The 23,362-nt window shown below is 40.4% G+C and overlaps 3 protein-coding genes across 3 annotated transcripts; all 3 read right to left on the bottom strand.

The window, feature by feature from the left end:
- Window positions 1–268: 268 nt before the first annotated feature.
- Window positions 269–12,292, bottom strand: klhl2 (kelch-like family member 2). Its single transcript, XM_044029049.1, has 15 exons — window positions 11,519–12,292; window positions 9,812–9,931; window positions 9,575–9,681; window positions 9,283–9,404; window positions 7,757–7,919; window positions 7,488–7,597; window positions 6,156–6,272; window positions 5,824–5,973; window positions 5,615–5,732; window positions 4,255–4,452; window positions 4,051–4,152; window positions 3,333–3,461; window positions 3,066–3,206; window positions 2,850–2,993; window positions 269–1,886 (listed from the first exon to the last, which is right to left on the bottom strand). Exons 1-15 carry the CDS (start codon window positions 11,584–11,586, stop codon window positions 1,858–1,860), a joined length of 1,818 nt encoding a protein of 605 aa, XP_043884984.1. The 5' UTR covers window positions 11,587–12,292; the 3' UTR covers window positions 269–1,857.
- A 581-nt stretch (window positions 12,293–12,873) lies between these two features.
- On the bottom strand, window positions 12,874–15,579 carry med28 (mediator complex subunit 28). Its single transcript, XM_044029050.1, has 4 exons — window positions 15,411–15,579; window positions 14,744–14,810; window positions 13,716–13,828; window positions 12,874–13,255 (listed from the first exon to the last, which is right to left on the bottom strand). The coding sequence occupies exons 1-4, from the start codon at window positions 15,570–15,572 to the stop codon at window positions 13,052–13,054; spliced, it is 546 nt and encodes a 181-aa protein (XP_043884985.1). The 5' UTR covers window positions 15,573–15,579; the 3' UTR covers window positions 12,874–13,051.
- Window positions 15,580–16,611: 1,032 nt separating this feature from the next.
- Window positions 16,612–22,215, bottom strand: lap3 (leucine aminopeptidase 3). The gene is made up of 13 exons (XM_044027394.1): window positions 21,975–22,215; window positions 21,288–21,403; window positions 20,286–20,340; window positions 20,107–20,212; window positions 19,851–20,010; window positions 18,890–19,054; window positions 18,622–18,780; window positions 18,400–18,524; window positions 17,598–17,686; window positions 17,391–17,493; window positions 17,220–17,299; window positions 17,036–17,148; window positions 16,612–16,945 (listed from the first exon to the last, which is right to left on the bottom strand). Exons 1-13 carry the CDS (start codon window positions 22,092–22,094, stop codon window positions 16,759–16,761), a joined length of 1,578 nt encoding a protein of 525 aa, XP_043883329.1. The 5' UTR covers window positions 22,095–22,215; the 3' UTR covers window positions 16,612–16,758.
- Between the last annotated feature and the right edge of the window lie 1,147 nt (window positions 22,216–23,362).

Raw genomic sequence — 23,362 nt, 5'->3', positions numbered from 1 at the left:
GTGCCACAGACAGACACACACACACACACAGAGCCACAGACAGACAGACACATACACAGACACACAGTGCCACAGACAGACACACAGAGCCACAGACAGACACACACACACACAGAGCCACAGACAGACAGACACACAGAGCAGACAGACACACACAGAGCCACACAGACAGACACACAGAGCCACAGACAGACACACAGAGCCACCAAAACCAATACTTCACTCCCATTCCATGGGGTGAAGTAATTATTAATGTATCACACACAGATTCCATTTCAATGTTTTACTGATTTGGCAAAGTTTTAAAAACAGATTATATCATTTCACAGCTTTAAATACAAGAAGCATATTTATTAATGATAATATAAAACAAGTAATGAAACATTTTCAAAGTCATTAGCCTACGTGACATTCCTCAATACACTGACAAGAAACAGCAAAAACAGTTACTATTGTAGCAATTTTCAAGATAAGAGGAGACAGAAGAGAGAGAGAGACAGGGAGAGAGAGAGAAAGAAATGAAGAGTAGGTTTGGTCACTTTCCAGAGAGAGGGAGAGAGAGAACAGATTAGTAGAGTAATAAAGAGAGACAGAAAAGAAAAGAATACATTAAAAATTGGCACATTCATAGTACGTCAGGGTGTAGCAGTAGTTAATAGGCTTGCTACACCAAAAGAGAAGAGGGCACTGTTTAAGAATAAGAGGTTAGAGACAGGGACCATGCAGTGAGTTCAGGCTGTTGTTGTCATTTGTGGTTAAAACCACAGTAACGACGGCTTCCAGGTGACGCCAAAGAACTGATACGTCCAACTGTTTCACTCTTCAACAGCTTCGCCCTTTGTAACTGTGTTTGGTAGAAACTAAACAAGGCTTCTCCTTTACCAGAAGAGTTAGAATTCCAATGAAAGTCCTTCTTTGTTTAAAGGAAGAGAGAGAAAAAAAAAAGAGTACATTTTCTGCATCTGCTTCTAACGTAGCTGTTCTGAATTCATGCGGACTAAAGCGACCCAAACTCCCCATTTCTCTAACGTCACTTCTCAAAACGTTTTTTCTTTTTCAGCTGTGCTCTGTCCAGTAACAGTACTCAAGGCATAACAAAGGAGAAGAAGAGGAGGAGGAGGAGGAGAAGAGGAGGAGGAGGAGGGTGTAACTTCAGGCACTCTTGAACAGCAACACTGCAAAACTGTAAAGATCAAGAAGTCAGACAGAGTGCGCTCATGCGGCGTCGGACCAGGCGTCACCACACAGATGCACACAAACATACATGCTCACATGTTCACGTGTGCAAGCAGTGGAGCACCTTTAAAAGGCAAGCACGCACGCGCACACGCGCACACACACACACACACACATACTCAAAAACACACACTTCTAAAGAAGAATAAAAACAAAGGAGAAACAAAGATTTTCAGTCCATTTTTCTGCCTTCCTCTCCCATGGATTAGATCAGTGGTCTTTCTCAGAGCTGTATCCTGTTAACATATATTCATGTTAAAGTAACCTGTTGCAGTTACAGTAGCTTAATTTCAGTAGCATTTCAATGGCACTGCATTGATACAGTGGTGCTTCAAACTGGTTTGTCCAGCCGCGGCCGCAGTCCGTCCAGCGGGGGATTCAAACCACAGGTTCCATCTCTCCCCGCTCGTTACAGCTCCCCCCATTCAGGCAAGTGCAAAAATCATCATCATCATCAGCATCTTCAACAACAACAATCTTGTCCTTGTTTCCTTCACCTGTGTAAGTGCCTGTGCTAGTGCTGCCCAAACATCCGCGCACTGGCATCATAAACAGATCCAAGATCAGTATTCAGCAGGAGAATACGCTCTGCTCCAAATCAGTGGCAGGTGTTAAGAGCAGTCATAAGGGCTTGTCAATCACAGTCACACCTATGAGTGGATAAAAAAGATCAGAATGCTGCATCAGTATTGACACCAATGATGTTTTTAAAAAAGCACAAAATAAAAAGCAAATCAAAGCACAAAATGGTGCAACAACAAAAGCTTTCTTTTCTTCTCTTTCTACGTTCAGTATAATCATCATTTTTCTCTATTTGACTGCTCTAAATCAACCATTCTTTGTTTCGACAGCACGTCATACACATACATTTAAACACACATACATAAAAACCTGCATACAACCTAGTCATACATTCAATTAATGCACATTTAGTTCACCAGTTTCAGGTGAACATCATCAACAACAAAAGCGTGTATATTTATGTTCAAAAGTCGTAAGCCACTACTAGATGCTGTTTTCAACCACGCTGTAATGACCATGCAGTGTAATTATTTTATGTATGCAGTTTTAAAATAACAAATCTTTCAGAAAAAAAAACATCTTATACAGGTCAAAGTGTTAAATATTTAGTGTGACCTACCCTCAAAGTTCTATTCATTTAAAAAGTTCAGTCACACAGTTTGGTGATACATCATTGTCCTTCCTCTTCCAATACCATAATCAATACGCCAGGGCAAATATCCATATTTTAATGAACAATTGAAGGTGCTCTGATGTTAGCAGTCCAGTTTCACTCGCCGGGAGTCACTACTTGATGGCACTGCTCAAATGAATGAGGGAAACGATGGTAGTGACCTGGGGTTCCCACCCACGTACAATACATGTGTAAATACATAAATAGAGAGCACATTTTGCTCATTGTAGTCTGTGTTTGCTCACACTAATCACTATCACCATCAAACATTTTCAGAGTTGGGTAAACTATTTGTCCAGAGAAAAATACCAAACATTTAAAGTTAAATCAGTGGAGCTTGTTGGAACTTAACGACAGCAGTTTACAATCACACACAGCCCCCGCCGTTGTGTCAGTGTGTGTCAGTGTGCGATCACACCTGCATAACTGCGACCCGTGCTCATGCAGGTCGGCAGCAGCGTCCACTTGTCCGAGTTGGGATTGTAGAACTCCACCGAAGCCAAGTTACAGCTGCCGTCGTCGCCTCCCACCACGTAGAGCAGGTTGTTTACGGCGCACACACCTGGAAACACACGTGGTGAAGATTCATGGAGCGACACGGCAGGATTTCCGCTGCGCAGGCTGCACGACTCACCTGCGTTGCGTCGACACATGTTCATGTCAGCTACTTGTCGCCAGCTGTTTGAGGCCGGATCATAAACTTCACAGCTCTTCCTCACTAAGGGACCGTCATGCCCCCCCACAGCATAGAGTAAACCTTTTAACACACCGACACCTGGGAACACAAGTTAATCATAGTTTAAGTCATTTGGCACAGTATGAATCTTCATGTGTCTCAGTCATTTTAGTTTCTGTGTATTTATATTGTTATTTTGGTGAGACCACACACACACACACACACCTGCTCCACTGCGTCTTGTGCCCATCTCAGCGATGTAGTTCCACGTGTTGTTTTTCGGGTTGTAAGCTTCCACTGTACTCAGACATTGTCTGGTGGCTCCATCATAACCTCCTATTGCATATAGGATCCCTGAACAACACACATATCATCAATGACTTTGACTCAGACGCAGAACACTGGACAAAATATAAGAAATGCATTATTATAGGACTATGGAGGGCGTATGAATTGTTGATCCTGCAGTATTTCAAAATGTTGTTTAATTTCTCTCGTTTTTCTGCATTCTGTGATTAAAAAAACACACCTGCAAACTTCTGATTTAAATAAAGTAAAAAGTTAAAGCAATACAGTGGCTATCTTTCAAATCTGTCCTGTTAAAAACACTGATCATTCTTAGGTTTTTGAGGAAACTACACCTGCAATGTATAATAGATTTCAAATTACAAAGAAAAAGAATCACAGACTCATCTCTACTAACATTAACAGCAGCATTTGTTGGATGAATACACAGAATTAACTACACAAACAGTCATACCAATGTACAGTATTAGATTTAGCGGAATAAAAATATACCATTGTACCAAAAGCATCAACTCCCGTCTCTACATTTATTTACATTTATGGTTTCAACACCTCTGTCTCAAGACCAAAATAAAGAAAGAAGATTATTTTTAACCATCTTTTCTATCTTTATCTAGCTGCTGGGAACTGTACTCACCATTTACGACACCCACTCCCACACTGCTGCGCCGGGTACTCATGGGTAACACATGAAACCATTCGTCTGTTTTCGCGTTATACGCCTCAACTGTTGATAAACCTGCAACAAAAAAAAACACACACAGAAAATGTGTTGGAAAAAACAACATAAGCAATCACATGTTTTCTGGTTTCTAAAGACGCCTTTGAAGCACAAATGCACCTGTGCTGCCATCGAAGCCTCCCACGGCGTACAGGAGGCCATTGAGCACGGCGGCGCCGAGCGTGGACCGCCGGTCCTGCATGCTGCTCACACTGGTCCAGCGGTCCATCATCGGGTCGTAGCAGTCAACTGTCCTTACGCGCAGAGAACCGTTGAAGCCGCCCACCGCGTACACGCAGCCACTCACGTACACCACGCCTGCAGACACAACATAAACAGGACAAAAGAGGAGGAGGAGGATGTGAAGATGGTGGGATCAATGTCACCTGGTTGTGTCCTATAAAGACATCACCATCTTCCCCACTGACAAGGTTTAATAATGAGGTTGTTCTTTGCATCCTTCTGTATCTCACACTGTGTTGTGATCTGCTGGCAAACGTCTACAAACATATGCGTAAACAATAATCTGACTCTTGACTGATTATTCTGAATAAAACAATTCCAATAGTGCTGTTTTTACACAGAACCTCACATTCATATTGTCTTCTAAATGTTACACAGCAAAGGTGGATTTTAAGTCATTTTAATATCATTCAGATGTATAAATCTAAGTCATATGACCGTCTTGATCCCACTAACAGAAATGTGAATTTTAAAAAATGTGATTCAGGTCTCTGATTCAGTGTGACGCTGGTAAACACAGGGATATTGTTGTTCGTGCAACACAAACTCTAACACATTTCCCACCACCTCGTACAGATATACTATGTAGCTTTCCAATATAAACAATGTTACAATTAAACTATTGTCGAATGAGTTCACACAACGTCACTTAAGCCTCTCAGCTCCACACAAATCTCTCTGTGTTTCCCAGTATCACAGGGTTTGGATTTCTTTTCGCCCAGCAACATTTCTGCACTGCACAGTGGAAGTGATTTGTTTTTTTAGTCCAGACAGACAGACAGAGACAACAGCAACATTGCTCTCGTACAGTGAGCAGCGACTAACAGGTTGGAATATGACTGAAAACACAAAGAACTGACCACAAAGTTTCACTAGAGAATTTTACTGCTCAAAAATGGAAAAGAATGGAAGAAAAAAAACTCCCACCTGCCCCTGCACTGCTTATACACGAACAATCCCTCAGGGTAATAGAATTACTTGACTGAGCCAGTTTTCAGATGCAGCATACAAATAATGTTCCATCGACCAAACAGGGGTAAAATAATAACAGCAACATAAACCACTGCAGCTTTGATAGTTATTTCCCTGAAACCTGTTCATGTTAACATAAGTATTCACTCTTTATTATATTTAAAAACATTTTCTTTAATGTTTTCTTTAAATTTTCTTTAGTTGAGAGTTTATTCCCAATCTACTGTATGTGATTATGGGATTAAGGCTTTTTTATGGCTCCTACCTGCCCTGCACCTCCTGGTGGGGAGTTCAGCCACCTGGTACCATCGCTGCTCCTCAAAATCGTAACATTCAACGCTGCGGATGGCCTTGGGAGCCTGGCCTCCGACCACCACCATCACCTGAAAACCAACACGAACAGCAGTGGCACTGCATGACAAGCTGAGGATCAATATTTGATTATACCTTGCGAGTAAGTGACTGTGTTCATACCTTAGGACAGCAGGCTGGCGTCCTCATGCGTGTGCGTGCAGTCTTCATCAGAGCTCTCTGGTCAGCGGGCAGCAGGTGGTACTTCATGGCTTCAATCAGGTAGTCTTTACACGCACTGCTGTTCTTAATCAGAGACTCCTCCTCCACCCGCTGTGAGAGAGGAACCAATCAGGTGGCAGGATTCACAGCGATACAGTATAATCTGACGAGGCAGCTTTTGTACTGAACAGTTCGATTTTACAAACACTGCATCCAATGTTTGTGTGTGAAGCGGTTTGATTTGAGTAAAACCAGGAGTTGCATCAGAGTCATGCAGACGCAGCCGCACATACCTGCACCAGATACTCTCTGGAGAGAAGCGGCAGGCGGACGTGCTCCATCAGGTGAGCCAAGTGTTCCTGACGCACATCTTTATCATGGTTGACCCAAGCGATGACTGCTTCAAAAACCTGCACAAGAGTCAACAACCACACACAAGCACACTGTCTGCATCAGTGACCTCTTTTTCTTTCTCCCAGGGTGTGCCACCACAAACACGTTTGTGTTTTTATTCCCCTTTCTTTACTTGTTTTTTTGTGCACATGTGGCTGCTGGTGTGTTTTATTCTGTTTCATACAAGTTAAAAATCAATTGCAGTGACTTAAAAGAACAAAGGAGGCGCTGAGTGGCTGAAGTTGGGCCTGATTGTCTACTGCTCTAAACAAAGATAATTAAAAAACTGAGACTTCAAAACAAGTTCAACCGAGTCGTAATAGTGTGCATAAACTCTAGAGCTGAAACAATGAATCGATTATTAATCGATTACTAAATGAATCGACAACTATTTTGATAATCGATTAATCGGTTTGAAGCTTTTTTCATGATTACAACAAGATTTCCGATTGTTTAAGCTTCTTAAATGTGAGTATTTCTTTTATTTCTTTGCTCTGGATAACAAAGAAATCATTAAAAGTGAATCATTTTGGTTTGTGGACGAAACAAGACATTTGAGAACATCATCATTTCAAGGTTTGACGAACACAATCAACATGTTTTAAAGTTCTCTTATGTTTTATGGGCCAAACAATTAATTGATTAATCGAGAAAATAATTGACAGATTACTCGATTGTGAAAATAATCCTTGGAGCTCTAATAAACTCATAATTAAAATAATCACAGTAAAGAAAAAGTGATCTCAACAAAATATAAGGCGACCCAGCTCATCACCACTGCTCCTTCTCTTAACATGCCAGGTAAGCAGGTGATTTCCTTAGTTTAATATCTCCGCTCATATACCTGTAACTCGCTATCCCGCTTATCCAGTGTGATCCCAAACTAATTTAAACACTAAAACAAGCAATTCCAAAATAACAATCACTACACACGTAATATAATGGAAAAAACACTATTAACGCAATTAATTCATGGCCCCTACATCGATAAACACGTTTAAAAACCTTTCCCTCTTCAGGACCTTTTTCTGGCATAAACACTGACCTTGTCAGGACCAGTAGTCCTCATGGAGACCAAAATCTTGGTCCTAATGAGGAAGAGCCTCATTTCTGAGGAGCTGGTTAAGTTAAAAGCTCATATTTGACTTGTGGTTCTGGTTTTAAGGTCAGAGATAAGGCTAAAAAGAATAAAAATATTATTTAATAATATAAATATCTGTGTGTGTGTGTACCTTCTCTTCTGTGGGAATGGTGAGCTTGTCACTTGCGATGAGGCTGGACACTTGATCCATGCCTAAATTCAGAAACTCTTCACTCCCAACCACTTCAGTGAAATGTTGTTCTGCCACCAAAAAAACAAACAAACAGCAGATGAACACTTTCTCTCGCTCTAAATTTCCACATTTGTGCCCTAATTCTAGCTGTTCTCATTCTGTCCCACAGCAGAGCGATGTAGAGCAGGTGCTCTCTCCCGTACACACATTCAAACACAGACACAAACCTGCGTAGCTGTTGGCCTGCGTGAGAAGCTGAGAGCAGGCGTGCAGGTCAGCGAAGGCTCGTATTCCCAGACAGTTGGACGGATGAAGCTGAGAGCTCAGAAACTCACAACACGCCTTTTTCACCTCATTCAGCTGCAACAGGCCCGCAGCAGGTAGCAACGCCTGCCACACACACACACACACACACACACACACGTGTTAACTATATGGAGTGCAGATTAATTCAAATCCTTTTAGTTTTGTTTTTAATCTGTTTCAGCTTCACTACACTGGCCTCTGGTTAATTTTAGAATTAGAATTTTCTGATTTTAATGAACAAGGAGCATGAAGTCCTCAGCCAGGGACCTGCAGGACGTCCCACAGGGAGGGACAGGACTTTCTCAGACGAGATCAGACTGGCTAACTCCTTATCCTCTTTTAAACACATTTCTAATAAACAGCAATTGGTTGTGATGAACTGAAATGATTTGCAGAGAGAATAAAATGACTGAAATGTACCATTTTCAAGTTGAAACAGGTCGCTGGGGCAGGATAGACCACGCTTATGCAAACTAACAGGTTTAGTACAAAAGGAGAGAATATCTGTGTGACTGTGGACTTCTTTTTTTATGCCTGTGTTAAGAAGAGCTGCCTGGAAAAATCCCATAACTGACAAGCTTCAGGTCAAGTAGACCTTAACCCTCTATTTGTGATCTAAAATATTAATTTTGGGTCATTAATGTGACAGGGACATTATGTAACCATATTAATCCAAACGTGGAGTGGCATACAGTATAGTTGCAATTTAGCACCTTTCATTACAACTCCTTTTGGAATGAAAGGTGACGTTGGTAGGATAGTTTGGGCGTCACTGATAAGTAATGCCACAATAACCTTTTAGCACAATGAAAACTGAACCTCAGCATCTCCTTCAGACTGGGTTTACAGCCTTACAGAGGACTTGGACCTGTCACAGAACAGTTCAGAAGGAGAGCGCTCTCGGGGCTGTTCTCCTAAACTGCCGTGCATGTGCATACAGGTACCATCGGTGGAAAATGAACCCTATGCTGCTGTAAATACAACCAAAAAAAAAAAAAGAAAAGCGTCTAAAGGAGGCTCTCTTTGTAAACGTGATGTTTGTTTGTAATCTGCTGGGTTTGTCCTGGGGGAGACATCCCTCGTCTGGTTTCTCCCATTTTTCCCCTGTACAAGGGTTTTTCCTCACTCCATGTGAGGGAGTAAGGACAGAGGCTGTCACTTGCTGTACACACTGTAAAGCCCTTTGGGGCAATTGTGTTTGTGATGTTGAGCTATATAAATAACATTGACCTGACTTGACATTAAATACAATGAAAGACTTCAGAAATTGGAGCGGTTGCCTCGGGTCATTTGCTACTATTTGTCACAACATCTACCTTTATTTTTTTTAACTGGCATACAACATACATTTTAAACTGTCCTGCCTACAGTAACTTCATTATACTATTGCAATATTTCTGTTAAAAACACGAGTGTCCTCTGAGAGACTGTAGATGTGAGTGCTTACCTGCACGTTGTCCTCTGTGACCTGTATCTCTGCTGTGTAGATGTAGTCTACCAGCAGGCCCAGAGTCCAACCATCCATCTCCTTTATCCTCACTCGCTTGGCCCTACTCTCCGCCATCTCCCCTGTCAGTGCACACAAACATGAGCCTTCAAACACCACAGAGAGAAACACTGTGTCGTGTTGCGGTCATTGGAGATAAAAGGAAGTAAATAAAAAAAATAGACATCACTAATAATAATAAACAGAAAAATCCATATGTCATTATTCAGCAGGGATGGAGGACCTCACTGACCTGTGAACATGGCGTGGAAGTAAGGGCTCCCAGCAGCCAGAACCACTCTGTGAGCAGCAATCTCTACATCCTCTGCCACGATGGTCACATCACACAACAGATTCTGGCTGCGCTCACATGTCGGACATGGAGACAAAAAGAGAGAGAGAGAGAGAAACGTGTTCATTTAAAGACAAGACAATGGAACATCCCCAGGGTTTGAGATGACAAAGGAGCGATGACAGCGTATTGTCTCACCTGCGCAGCTCGTTCATGACTTTGAACGCCTTCCTCATGTGTCGATGGTTGAAAGTGATGGGACCTTGCCTTTCCACGCCATCTTCTTTGTCCAGACTGTGTGGACAAAGTCTGGTGCACCTGCGAGGGACAGCACAGACAGAAGCACACACAGGACATGAAAATTAGTATGAAAAGCGCACGTCACCACCGCTGTTACTGTTGAGGGGGAAAGAACTTCCATCAATGTCTCTAAACTTGATTTACACTCACTTTAATCACCAGTGGGACCTGGTTTATGTGGAGGAGCACCTGCAGTTCAATATCCATTGTGTCTGATTTGCAACAGTGGTTAAAGGGCTCCTCCCCCCAAATGACATTAAAAAAACATGCAATCAGAGGCCAATTTATTGATTGTCAGGTAAAGCAGGCAACTGGCAACTGGCAGGCAACTGCCATGGTAACCCAGAGCCCCAGGTTCATTGTGTCAACTGGTTCTGGCCATTTGATTAATTAGTAAATACCTCAGGGATCTAAAATATCAGCTAAATCAGCCCAGTCTTATAAAATAATTGTCTGGAGGATCCTTGTTCCTACGTCTCATCTAAAACTTCATTTTTGTGCCGTTTGCTTCGTAAAATTGTTGAATATTCAATCCACTGACAAATTGTTGCAGCTCTGCATTACCTCAGTTTGGTGTCACAAGGTTTAATCTTTAACCTTTTAAAATAACCTGCACCACCTGCAGGACACTCTGGCCTTGGCGCTGCTTCCCATATATTTTGGTCAGTAAGGACACAGTTTGCAAAACAGTCCTGATCCTCACAACTGCCACAGCTGTGGATCCAGGGTTTTAAATGTAAGTTTTAGATATAAAACTTACATTTCTGTCTCTGCCTTCAGTGTCTTTTACACTCATTCAGACTATGTGCAATTATTATGATTATTATCCATTAATGTTATATGTAATAATAAAGATTGTTTTGTGTATGAACGTCTAATATGAAACCAAGTGTTAAATAAACTTGTTAACTTCAAGTAAAGTAGTGATTATTAGTATAACAAGGAAGACTCTTAAAAGATGTAAACATGGATTTTATATAATACTGAGATCTTGAGTGTATTGTCAGCTGTGTCCCTGAATGGAGGTTCTGGTTCTGTTCTATAATGATCCTGTGCAGCACTTTTGGCACTTTGTTCTGAAAACTGTTAGACAAATGGATCACGTGTGTCTGTGAGCAGCAGAACTCAAAAAGAAAAGGATTTAAATGAAATTTGATTGGAGGAAGAATTGATTAGATTTCAGTTGTGATCCTTTCTTAAAAACATTCTTTAAAAAACAACTGTGTATTGACACTGAGAAATTGAGCAGCCGTTATCATGTATTATTATTATTACAACAATAACACATAGTTTTAGTATTACTAGTACATGCACTTATTTCCACCACTTTATGAAACTAAACATCCACTGTTCACTGCTGCTCATAACAGAATCATGTGCATCACGCACACACACACACACAAGGATTCATAGCTAACATGCATCAAACAGCCTGCTGCTGCTGCTGCTGCACCGACAGGCTCTGTGTCAGTCCCCGGTCTCCAGTCCTCCACCCCCGGCCACCGAGCAGCAGCCACACCGGCTGTCCCCCTCTGTCAATGCGGCACCATCAGTCAGGCAGCAAGTGGGCAACGTCAACACACACAAACATGAATGTGCACTCACAGCGGGTGACTGTCCATGATGGTGGTGGTGTTCAGAGGCTGCACACTTGGCCCAGCAGCATGCACCATTCCATATCCACAGTAGAGTCTTCTTCTCCGGGTCCAAAACTCAGGCGAGCATCAGTCCAGAGGCGGCGGAGGGGGGAGCTGACGGAAGCCCACACACACACACAGACAGACAGACAGACAGACAGACACTACACACAGCAACAGTGTGTGTCATCAACACATTCACAGACTCCACTGACTGACTGCGGTGACTGTGTGTGTGTGTGTGTGTCCGGCTGCTGCTGCTGCTGCTGCTGCACCCAGCCGACTGCTGCTTCTGTCAGCCGCACAGGACCTGAACCGACCGCTGAGTCAAACCAGGGTTATTTAGATTTTATGTCTGCTCTACTTTTCCTCCACAACATCTCCACCTACTCCTCCTCTGTTCTCCCGTGTGTGTGTGTGTGTGTGTGTGAAGGCTGACGAACAAGACTACCTGTTATTTTTCCAATCGCTGATTAAACAGCACAAACAAGGACATGACTGCAAAGACGGTCCTGGGAGCAGACAAGACTTCCCTCAAGAACACACTGGCTCCCTCTAGCTGTGGAAGACTGAACAATAATAATAATAATAATAATAATAACAACAACAATAATAATAATACATTGTTCATTCCAGCTTTCTAAGACAAATTATATCTCCTTTTCCAATGATTTGTATAGGCTATCCACAATACAATTCCTAAATCTACAACATTATTACTATATCTATCTATAATTACAGTTTGATATATCTACAATTTTAATTGTGACTAATAATACATAATTTCAGGGGAATTGGAGACATCTTGATGTGATATTATGACTTACTATATCTTTAATACGCTGACTCAGACATCATCAAAAACAACAACAATAAATATAATAAACTGATTTCTGTTATGTCAAGAACGCCGCTCTGCAGAAGTCTGTTAGGATTGTGTTTGGCTGTACTGTCACAGTGTGGACAGGCGTTAGGTGTGAAGCTGGAGGAACAAGTCTGTTATGGTGTGAAGACACTGAATGTATTTGAGACGGCACGCTGTCGGATGCATTGCTTTGCTATAAACACGTCTGTGTCATGACACTATAAAGATTCCACTTCAAAGTTTTAACAAAGAGATATTTAAACTTTCTTAATGATCAAAGTGAGTTTATATAAAATAGATACACCCACTAACAGACTTAAATATACTACTCAAGATCTAAAACCTGTCAATAGCATCAAACTGACTTGATCAAGGTCTTCTATAACTACATTATGTACAGTAACTGGTTTTCACAAATAAAAATGTCAAAAGCAAGAAAAGCACAAGTAATGTTTCAGTCCAGATTAAAAATACTCACAAATTGTATTTTATTTTACATTAAAAAAAAAAAGAGTTGGCAGCAAGAATATATACGTGGAACACAATACTGTTTAAATATATAACAAACTGTTCTCCTGTCTCTTCACAGGATGCACATGGTGGTGTGGGTGTGTACTTTCCTTGAGTTTATGCGTGTTAGTTTGGTTTTAAAGGGGCGGGGGGCAGACTAGCAGAGGCCTGCTCCAGGAAGGCCAGTGGTCCAGGAGGAGGAAGGTCAGAGGGTTTGCGATGTTGAACGCTCACGTCCTCGAGCACTTGTTGCCAGTGGTGCAATTTGGATAAGTGCTTCTGAACCAGCATTTCTTTCCGCTGTAGCTCATTACGTAACTCTGACACATCCTGGAGTGAGAAAAAAAAAATGCAAGTGAGAAGAGACAAAATGAGACGGACAACTAGTCCATAAACACAGATTGTAAGTCTAAGAAATGAGGACCCAGAAAACTGCAATACGGCTTGCTGTAATTTTCAAATTGAAGGAGGCAAAAAAAATCATGTGTGAAAAATGACCATTTTAGATTAAATATTGTCCTGACCTATACACATCATATACTACAGACTGACGAAAACATCTTTGTTTTTCACTGTTAGGCAAAAATATCACACAGCAACCATTTTAAATGTTATTCAAATAAAAATGAGAATAATTTCAGTCAAAATAACCCACAATAAGATATTTATTCAAAATCGTTCAGCCCTAGTTCACATCACAAGCATTTTTTTTAAATAAACAAACGCTCAAGGTGAAAAGTGGGTAGAAATTGGGAGATGGAGACGACCAAAGAAGTCTCTAATATTTTACCTCTTTCACCACCTGCTCTGGTTTCTGCACGGACAACTGAAGCCTTTTCTGTAAGAAGAAGCACTCCGTCTGCCGAGCCACGTCCAGAAACTTTTGTATGCACTGGTCAACACCTGCATTTAACAGACACATAAAAAAGGGCACAACTGAGTAATATCACTGAAATGTTAAAAACATTAATATATGTTTTCCATGACTATGTACAAAATAAATTGTAGTAACGTTAAGACAGGTTTTGAATTCCAGAGATTCTCTGGAGATTGTCCAGATGTGTGAATGTGTCAGCAGATGTTGTTCTGGACAATCTTTGGGGAGTCCCAAGTATAATCTCTGGATAATGTTGCAGTGAGCTCATATCAAGAGAATGGGCAGGAAGTGAATTAGTGAGAAGCCAGGAATCGCCCTCTCACCTGAATTCTCTTCTGCTGCTGTGATTGTGTCTTACACAGACAATATCCCACTGAACGGCAAACTACCCCTAAACTTGGATCATGTCTGGAGCCTAATCACCAGACAATGGTTGGAATGAGTTATTTTTGCACACACACACCAATTAGTGACCTCTGCATTTAACCCATCCTTTTTTTTCTCAACACACCAGTATTGAACACACACACACACAGTGGGCAACACTGATCTTTTGCTTGGGGCACCTCAGCTCTGGATTTGAACCAGTGGCCTGCCAGTTACAAATCCAATCCCTTTCCTCTTGGCCATGGGCTGCTCAAGACTCTTCCAACCACCAAACAACTGCTGCGTTTCTGGTTATGTTCAGTGGCTAATTCTGATTCTCATGTATCCTCTCCCGTACTAAACGGCTGTACACCGTTGAGAACAGGTCCCAGAGGAGAAAAATCTCAAAGCACCACCACCACACTGGGAAAGTGATGATGTCATAATAGCGCCTCTCTTGCTGTCTTTGCCGTTGTCCTCTTCTTGTGTTTGGAGTTTGTGGATAGGGCCCCAATCTGGTCTCTTACTCATTAAACACAAAGAAGTGTACTCTTTCTTTTTAGGGCTTCACTCACCTGTTCGAATCTCCTCCTGGTCTGTTCCATTAACGTAGTCTTGGCTGACCAGGGATGCAAAACAAGCCTACGAAACAAACCCAGAGACAAACATTATTTCAAAAACTGCCTTTGTTTATGAGAGTGAATAATAATCTTGCTTAAGTCTTTTCTCCACATAGCTATGAAAAAATCAGGTGCATTTTCACGTGTGCCCTGATGTACATTATTGTGTATGTTGTTCATTAGTTTGCAACTTTAAAGGCATCCATGAATTTATAAAGGATCACATCTTATATAATAATATACTTCTTATACTCTCTTTCTCCACTTACATTTACTTTGGAAAACTAAATGTAGGGAATTGTAAACTAACTCCACTCCAATGCCAAATTGTGATATTACTGTAGATGCAACGGGCACACCTCTTAATAAATGCATCTCCTAGTTCATATAAATATATGAAGTACAAATCCTATCAGATTGTATTGCTGCTGTAAAACAAAGGACACGTACACATTTCCTTACATATTACACTGATATTTTAAATCTATAAAACGTGTCATATCGTCTCCTGGGTGAGTAAAGGTGTTTATTCTTTACAACAGCTACTGTTGTGACTGTTAAAAGCCTGGCTGTTAGCGGTTAGCACAAACAGCTAATGGGAGCCAGCACGTTGATCTCCTACCTCGAAGGAAGCCTCCAGTTCATCTACCAGCGTGTTTGTTCCCTGCGGCCGGGCAGTGGTACCGGGGGGGAAGCCTGGCTGACCCGGACCACTAGGACCCGGGACTGGATGAGCACCCGGAGGCTGCTGACCGGGAAACATCCCACTCAAAGACGACGCCATCTTCTTCTTCTAACATTGATAATAATAACAACTTCCGGCGGGGTTTATGCGGAGACGTGCAATGCTGCCCCCCACCGTTGAAAGTTCTTCATTACAGTTCTTCTCATCCTGTCATCTCCTCAGTCTCATATCTTTTATTGCAAGGGAAGAAAGTTTTAACATTTAATGGCCAAGTTTGACTATCTGGAATTACAGATATCTGTGACGTCATTCTTACTAGTCAAAACTACTGCAATTCAGTTTTTACTAGTCAGAATGCCATTCATGTGTATGGGGTTTTGTCATTTTAGATATCTACAGATATCTGCAACTGAATTGTAGATGGTTAAAGTTAAAATAAGATATCCACAGAAATAACATAAAACCACAAATAAGTGCTTTAAAAAATGAGGATATTTTTAAAACTCAATATTGGGGTTACTGAATTTTTTGGGGAAGAGGCTCTCTTCTTAGGACCTAAGTCAAATGCTTTTGACTCAAACTTTTCTGGTCAATTAAATCACTTCTACATTACACATAATGGACAACAGTGTACTTGTAATGGAAGCTAAAATCATATGGCAGAAAATCAGTCATTAAGTACTACACAGAAACATGATTTAATGTTATTATTCTAGAATTTAGAAAGCTGTAATGGGCATTGTTTTCCTCAATTATTTGTGAATTAATACAAGTTCCAGTAACAGTGCTTGTTTCAACTTTGTGGCAACAATTTTGGCAAATAAATTGTTTCCCCATCGTAACCTTGGCCCCATCCAACAACACTGGGATGGTTTAAAGCACAGTTACCATCACACATCAGCACTAAGGCTCTTGTGGCTACATAAGACTGGATTCCATCTTCTCATGTGTATGATAACCATTTCAGCAGCAATGAGAGGGTAGTTTTGTAATGAGATATCAAATTATCAAATGCTTGTAAAGCTTAGCCTTGTGGTAAAACCCACTATGTACTGAAAGAGAAAGAAACAATTGTGTAGAAAGGCTATAAAATTAAAGGGACATATGCATTTACAGTATGTAAACATCAAACATCCAAGAAAATTATAGTGTTTATTAATAATTCTGCAAAGACTTTGACTCCTTGGTCTTTGGCCCTCGATCTCTCTGTGGAAAGATCACAGAGAAAACGTTGCCAAATGATGGTTCCAGAGTCTTGTGTGTTAGGAGACTTTGTATCCGTCTCTCAGCTGTGCTGCGTCAGTCCAGCTGCAAACTCCACCAGTGTACGCGTCGGTCTTCCAGACATGCCTTTCCTTAGATAGGGAACTTCGTCTTTATTACTCATTACACCAGCGATGTCCAAATGAGCCCAATGAGGAGCCGTGACAAACTCTCTCAGGAACGCGGCTGCTGTGCACGCTCCGCCGGAACTGCAAAGAGATGAACGCACGTAAAGAAAACTGCAAATAGACTCGTCTGAGACTCGGGCGGGCTCTTGCTGAGCGTCATGAGATACATACCGGCTGTACTTGCCCACGTTGTTGAGATCGGCCAGCTGGCACTCAGTCACCTGTTTGGTGTAGTGCTGGAACAGAGGCATCCGCCACACTCTGTCACCTGTCACAACACTGGCCTACAACACACCTTTAGTCAATACAGGAGCTGAGAGACTGAGACACTGTGTGTTTAATGTGCTTACAGCACCTTGTGAAGCTGCTCCCACAGCCAGTCAGAATTAGTGAAGACTCCAGTTGCTGCTGAGCCAAGTGCTACATCCATTGCACCTTAAAAAGACAAAAAAAAAGAAATAGTGCTTCTTTGACAGGTCATTATCAACACATGGATTACATTTTAGTAGAGAGTTTAAAATCGCACCTGTTAGTGTAGCAACATTAACAATGGCTCTGGGGCTGAAGGTGTGTCCATAACAGAGTGCGTCAGCAAGAATCAGTCTGCCCTCTGCGTCTGTGTTATCAACCTGTGTGTGGAGAGAGTACTAATACTAATACACATACTAATAACATGCAAATACAGTCAAATCACGGCGCTCTAACCGTCCTATTTTGTCCCAGGTTCACCCACCTGAATTGTTTTTCCATTCTTGGCGGTTACAACGTCACCCGGTTTGGTGGCCTTCCCACTGGGCATGTTCTCACACAGCGGAGCCAGACCTGATTGAATTATACGCATTACATGTCATTTAGCAGACGCTTTTATCCAAAGCGACTTACAAAAGTGCATTTAAACATTTGGGTACAAATAAGAGCTAGAAGTAAGTAAGAGCTTCAAGTAGAACAAACTATGAAGTGCTAGTCATAAGTGCGATGTACAAGTTTTTTTTTTTGTCGTCTTAGTCGAGGTAGAGTCGGAAGAAATGTGTTTTTAGTCGGCGTCGGAAGATGTGGAGGCTTCCAGCTGTCCGGATGTCGATGGGATGTCATATGGACACCTACAGTATTTCTCTTTAGCCACAATTCATCATCCTACTGGCAAATAATATAATCATTCACCATCAAGGGCTTTGTTATAATGGAAATATTCTTCTAATTGTTAAGTTAAAGAAAGGCTTATTTCATACATTTGTGATTTTTTTGTGTCCTGAAATAAAGAAGTCTTTTTTTTTTTTCAACAAAAACAAGAATATTATAAAACAAACCAAATGTTTTGACACATGAAATGTTGAATTCTTCTGAAACATGGGCCCTAATAATTTAATAATAAAAATAAAGAAACAGGAAAACAATCATTGGAAATGCTGAATCACCATTTGTAAAAACAAACAAACAGACATTAAATCGACTATCAGCCAAATGATTGGTTTGGTTTCATTAACATCATATAAAGAAAAAACTGTAGGATTGATATTTAATGTCATGAAACTCACCAATAATGTTGATTGGCAGTTTCAGAGCCGCTGCTGTGACAATAGAAGCACACACGGTGGCAGCACCGCCCATGTCAGCTCTCATTGCATCCATAGAAGCAGACGGCTTCAGAGAAATGCCACCACTGCAGACACAGAGCATGAAGACGACTGTTTCATTTGACTCTCGTACGATCCGTTGCATATCACAGTGATCTAGAAGGATGTATTATTCTGATTTACGTGTCAAAGGTGATGCCTTTGCCCACTAAGAGCAGCGGGGCCTGTGTGCTGTCAGACGATCCATTGTAATGAAGCTCCAGGAAGACAGGGGGCTCCTCTGAACCTCTGGACACACTGAGAAATGCTCCCATCTTCTGCTCCTCTATCCAAGCCTCAGATCTGCATTAACACACACACACTTTTCTTATTATTCATTCCCCAGAGTCTCACAGGTCAATTAGAAACCGTCACACTGTAAGAGTCTATTAGAAAGGGATGATGCACCGACCTCTTATTAACCGTGACTCGCTCAGCGTGTGGTGCTAGTTTCTCTTCGATGGTGTTGGCGAAAACAGTAGGAGTGATGTGATTTGCTGGCGCTTCCATCAGCAGCCGTGCCAGGTTTTGACCTTCTGCATACGCGACTCCTTTCTCCCACCCGACCAAGTCAGCACTAAGAATAATAACACACATGCAAACACACAGTTACACAAAACTACAACGGAAAAACATTTTATACTGGAAAAATTTCCCTAGCCACCAGACAATTAAAAGCTTGTCTAAACAGACTGTGTTTAAAAGAGTCAGTCAAAGGTAAAGTGTTCCACAAACGAGGAGAGACAGACTGGAGAGAAAGGTCACCTCTGCTTTTATATCGAATTTTAGGCACCGGCAGAAGATTCTGACCCGAGTGATGAATTACTACAAATTTCAATACTAAAAGTTTAAAATCAATACTAAATTTGACTGGTAGCCAGTGGCCACTAAAGAAGTAGTAGTAGTATTCTTCTCCTTGTTAATGATAATTATATATACACATATATATATATATGTATATATATATATATGTATATGTATATATGTATATATGTACATATATACATATATATGTACATTATATGTATTTAAGAATCAGACATTTTATGAATATGTGTATATGTATATATGTGTATATGTATATATGTACATATATATGTATATGTACATATATACATATATTCATAAAATGTCTGATTCTTAAATATATATATATATATATACATATATATACATATATGTATATATATATATACACATATATATATATACACACATATATATACATATATATACACTGTATACACACACATATATATATATATATATATATATATATATATATATATATATATATATATATATATATATATATATATATATATATATGTATATGTGTAAATATTTAAGATATCAGATATTTGTCTATCTACCTTTTATGAAGCTGTGCTGTCACTTTGGTCTTCTTCTTGGCTTTGAGTTGGTCATAATGAAATAAGCCCAGAACAGCTCCTTCAGCTGCTGACTGGGAGTCACCACAGCCGTCCACCTCCACGTGGTTCACCTCCAGGTCCTGAAGTAAGCGGCAGCCAGCTGAGCACACACAGAACAGCACAAAGAAATCAGCAAACTCCAGTGAATCCTCTACGTAGCTCAGTCTACAATGGCGCAGAGGTCACATGTCCTTACCTGACACTGCCTGTCTGATGTTCTCCTTGCTGGTGTCCCAGTTCTCTGCACCACACACCCCTGCATTGTTCTTACCAAGCCCTACTACTGCCACACAGGGGAAGTCCTGGAGAAGACGCAGCACAGGTGTAATCACCTGGTTACATTGATGTTGCATCACTCATTTCTCTTAATCTTACCTCACGGATTCCATAAAATATTCTAGTTTTCCCTTTCTTCAGAGCAGGTCCAGAGCTGAAAAATTCAAGACAAATGTTTATTGAACAAACCTGTGGTCAGAGTAAATCATCTCACACACTGAGATGATCTCATGCCCATTAGGAATACGCTATTATATCTGACTGCAGGCTGTAAAGCAGGGACTGACTGTCTCGTCTGGTCAGTGGGGGGCCAGTCAAGTAAAAAAGAAGCCCAACTTTTTGGCAAAAGCAACAGTTGCGGTGGACGTTATGAGCTCAAAATGACATATCAATATGCCACATTGATTCCTTTTTTTATATGTATTCTATTGCATTGTGTGAGCTTTTCTGTCTTTTATCCATTATTCTGTACAGCACTTTGGTCCACTGTGTTTGTTTTAAAGTGCTTTACAAATAAAGCTGGATTGGATCTTTTGAAAATATAAGTGCTTATTTTAATATGGAACAACATTCACAATAAAAAACAAAATATTTATGATGCAAAATTAATCTATTAATTAAAAAAAAAAAAACATACAGAAAGGACTTGTTACAACTTGATATTGTTTGGAGGGCCGCATGAAATCAATTGAAGGGCCAGAACTTTGAGACCACTGCTGTAAAGAATCTCCACTCTACCCCTTGGCATTTTTCATGTTTTGTTGCCTCATAACCTGGAATTAACATGGATTGTATGAGGATTTACAGAACATGCCCACAACTTTGAAGATGTTCCTTTTTAAATTGTGAAGCAAACAACAAATAGGACAAAATAACAGAAAAAGTCATTTGTTATCTTCTTCCTTTCTTCCCAGTTCTTTTACTCGGTTTGAACCTCAGCAGGTCTACATGCGTAAATGCATTGAGCTGTTGCAGTGTGATGTATGGTAACATGCAGTATGCAGTATGTACCTAATAAAGTGGCGAGTGAATGAATCTTTCCTTTGGCCTAACGTTTGCTGACAACGGCATCTCATCGGCTTGCAGGTGGTGAAGACTCACATTTTCAGTAGTTCAGAGAGTTTCCCAGACACCGTTTGGTCAAAGCCTTTGGCTGCTTCTGTCAGATGAAGACTGGCCTCCTCTTCCTCCTTCTCAAAAACCCCCAACACTAAACCCTGCAGAGACACACAAACACAACGACAGTTAAAACACACACACACACACACACACACGGTGTTGTAATGTAACAAAGTACAAATACTTTGTTACTGTACTTAAGTACAACATTCACATATCTGTACTTTGCTTTGTTATTTATATTTCTAGCAACTTTTATTCCAATACATTACCTCTAACTATCTTTGTTACTCATTACTACCAAATAAGATCAGAAGAAGAAGAGTTGGTAAATGGTCTGTATTTACATTGTTATAATTTTATGAGAGTCGGGGGGTGGGGCCTTCTTCCTCCAAAGGGGGGCCCAATAAAAAAAGTTTGAAAGTTCACACCTAACCCTGACCTATCTACAACTCAAACTTTAGCTCTAAACTTAACTAGTTCCTCAGAAATGAGCTTCTGCCTTATTAGGACCAGGTTTTGGTCTCGATGAGGACTACTGGTCCTGACAAGATCAATGTTTATGCCACAAAACGCCTTAAAGACATGCATGTGCACTGATGCTCACATGAACAGAAGCAGTAAATAAGCAGTGACTGACGTAAGTCATGTTTTTTTTAGACTGCTCACCTTCCTCTGGTTCAGGTGAGTGTGTGAGACACAAAATGTCCTCCTGCTGTGGCTGTAGTTGCGCTGCTGTGTCCGCAGCAGCAGCACAGTCGTGTGTCGCGCTCTCCTCACGAGAAGCATCGTTACCTGTCAGAGGTCGCGCACGAGCACAAGTCAGCCGGCTGTGCCAAGATGACATGGTCGCTTTTTCAATGACGTCACAAATAAAGCGACGAAGAAGGCTCTTTGTCGCCATCTGGCGTCAGATGTGGGCTGAAACAGTAAGTTATTTTTTAATTCAAGACCTGTTGCTTCTACAAACGTAAAGACATTTTTGTTCTGTTTTGGCAAAATGAAAATCCACTAAGTTGGGAACGTATGAACCAAACGTTAAAAAACAAAACAAAAAAAACCCAGAAAAAATAGTAAAGCATATTATTATTTATCGATAAAGAGGTCAAATTATAGTTATTTACTTGCATTTCCGAATAGAAGTGGTTGAATGTTATGCTTGATTAATTTCTGATCTCTCAGTGGAGCCCGGTTAGCCGACTAAAATGTGGGTATAAAAAGGTGAATTGTGTTATTTGCCAAATAAATAACAATAAGTTTTAGTTTTAAACTCGTTTTTAAAAGAATTCTAAAAATATTGAAGTTCTCTCGTTTTTATGACAGGTGGTCTGATACATTAGCACTGTGCATGCCTTTGCAGCCTTGAAATGCCTCCGCTTCTCTACAGGAGCCTTGTTGTCATAACAACCACTAACCAAAACACTCTGAGATTACGTAACTAACATCTGGATTAATTTAATATAATTATAATATAATATAAGAATACTGTTAAAGACCAAGCGAATGCAAATATATTGGTTATCAGTTGAGTTTGAAGTGTAAAACTCAAGTGATAAAAAAGTGTGTGGAAATAAGTTTATTTTTCTCGTTATGGTGAAGTGTAGCGTGTTGGAAATCACAGGGTACCCCATGATACCATACCAATAATATCACGATACAATGAGTATGTGATAATCAATATATTGTAGTTACAATAACAGTTATAAAAATCAGGTTTTTTGATATTTTCTCGGTTTTTCTTTACGACAGGTGGTCCAATACATTTGTTTTACATTGTTGAGCCTTGAAGCCTTGTTGTCATAGCAACCACTAACCAAAACACAGGGAGATTATGTAAACAAAATTTGCATTAAATGGAATACTGTTAAAGATCGAGCAAATAAAAATATATTTATTTTTTATCAGTTGAGTTTAAAACGCTTTTCTTTCTTTTTTTTTACTTAAAGAAATAAAGTACTTTATTGGAAGATGTTTTTCAAACAAATCATTTAAAAAAAATCAAAAAAGTGTTATTATTTAGAAGCTTTGACTGCAAAATAAACATTTAATTATAACGG

The sequence above is a fragment of the Solea senegalensis genome, linkage group LG6 (assembly GCF_019176455.1).
Source record: "Solea senegalensis isolate Sse05_10M linkage group LG6, IFAPA_SoseM_1, whole genome shotgun sequence".
Lineage (NCBI taxonomy): Eukaryota > Metazoa > Chordata > Actinopteri > Pleuronectiformes > Soleidae > Solea > Solea senegalensis.
The sequence above is the reverse complement of the archived record's forward strand: the minus strand, read 5'-3'. Positions and strand labels throughout refer to the sequence as shown.

Excerpts from the sequence above, each read along its gene's own strand:
- klhl2 (XM_044029049.1), bottom strand. The coding sequence starts at position 11,586 with ATGGTGCATGCTGCTGGGCCAAGTGTGCAGCCTCTGAACACCACCACC. Across the intron at positions 9,405-9,574 it reads CTTCCACGCCATGTTCACAG|GGGAGATGGCGGAGAGTAGG; the intron begins GTCAGTGAGGTC and ends GTGCACTGACAG. Across the intron at positions 6,273-7,487 it reads CCATTCCCACAGAAGAGAAG|GTTTTTGAAGCAGTCATCGC; the intron begins GTACACACACAC and ends ACTCTTGTGCAG.
- med28 (XM_044029050.1), bottom strand. The coding sequence starts at position 15,572 with ATGGCGTCGTCTTTGAGTGGGATGTTTCCCGGTCAGCAGCCTCCGGGT. Across the intron at positions 13,829-14,743 it reads CCAGGAGGAGATTCGAACAG|GTGTTGACCAGTGCATACAA; the intron begins GTGAGTGAAGCC and ends TGTTAAATGCAG. Across the intron at positions 13,256-13,715 it reads CAGAGCAGGTGGTGAAAGAG|GATGTGTCAGAGTTACGTAA; the intron begins GTAAAATATTAG and ends TTCTCACTCCAG.
- lap3 (XM_044027394.1), bottom strand. The coding sequence starts at position 22,094 with ATGCTTCTCGTGAGGAGAGCGCGACACACGACTGTGCTGCTGCTGCGG. Across the intron at positions 21,404-21,974 it reads CTCACCTGAACCAGAGGAAG|GGTTTAGTGTTGGGGGTTTT; the intron begins GTGAGCAGTCTA and ends GTGTCTCTGCAG. Across the intron at positions 18,525-18,621 it reads AAAGGCATCACCTTTGACAC|TGGTGGCATTTCTCTGAAGC; the intron begins GTAAATCAGAAT and ends CTGTGTCTGCAG.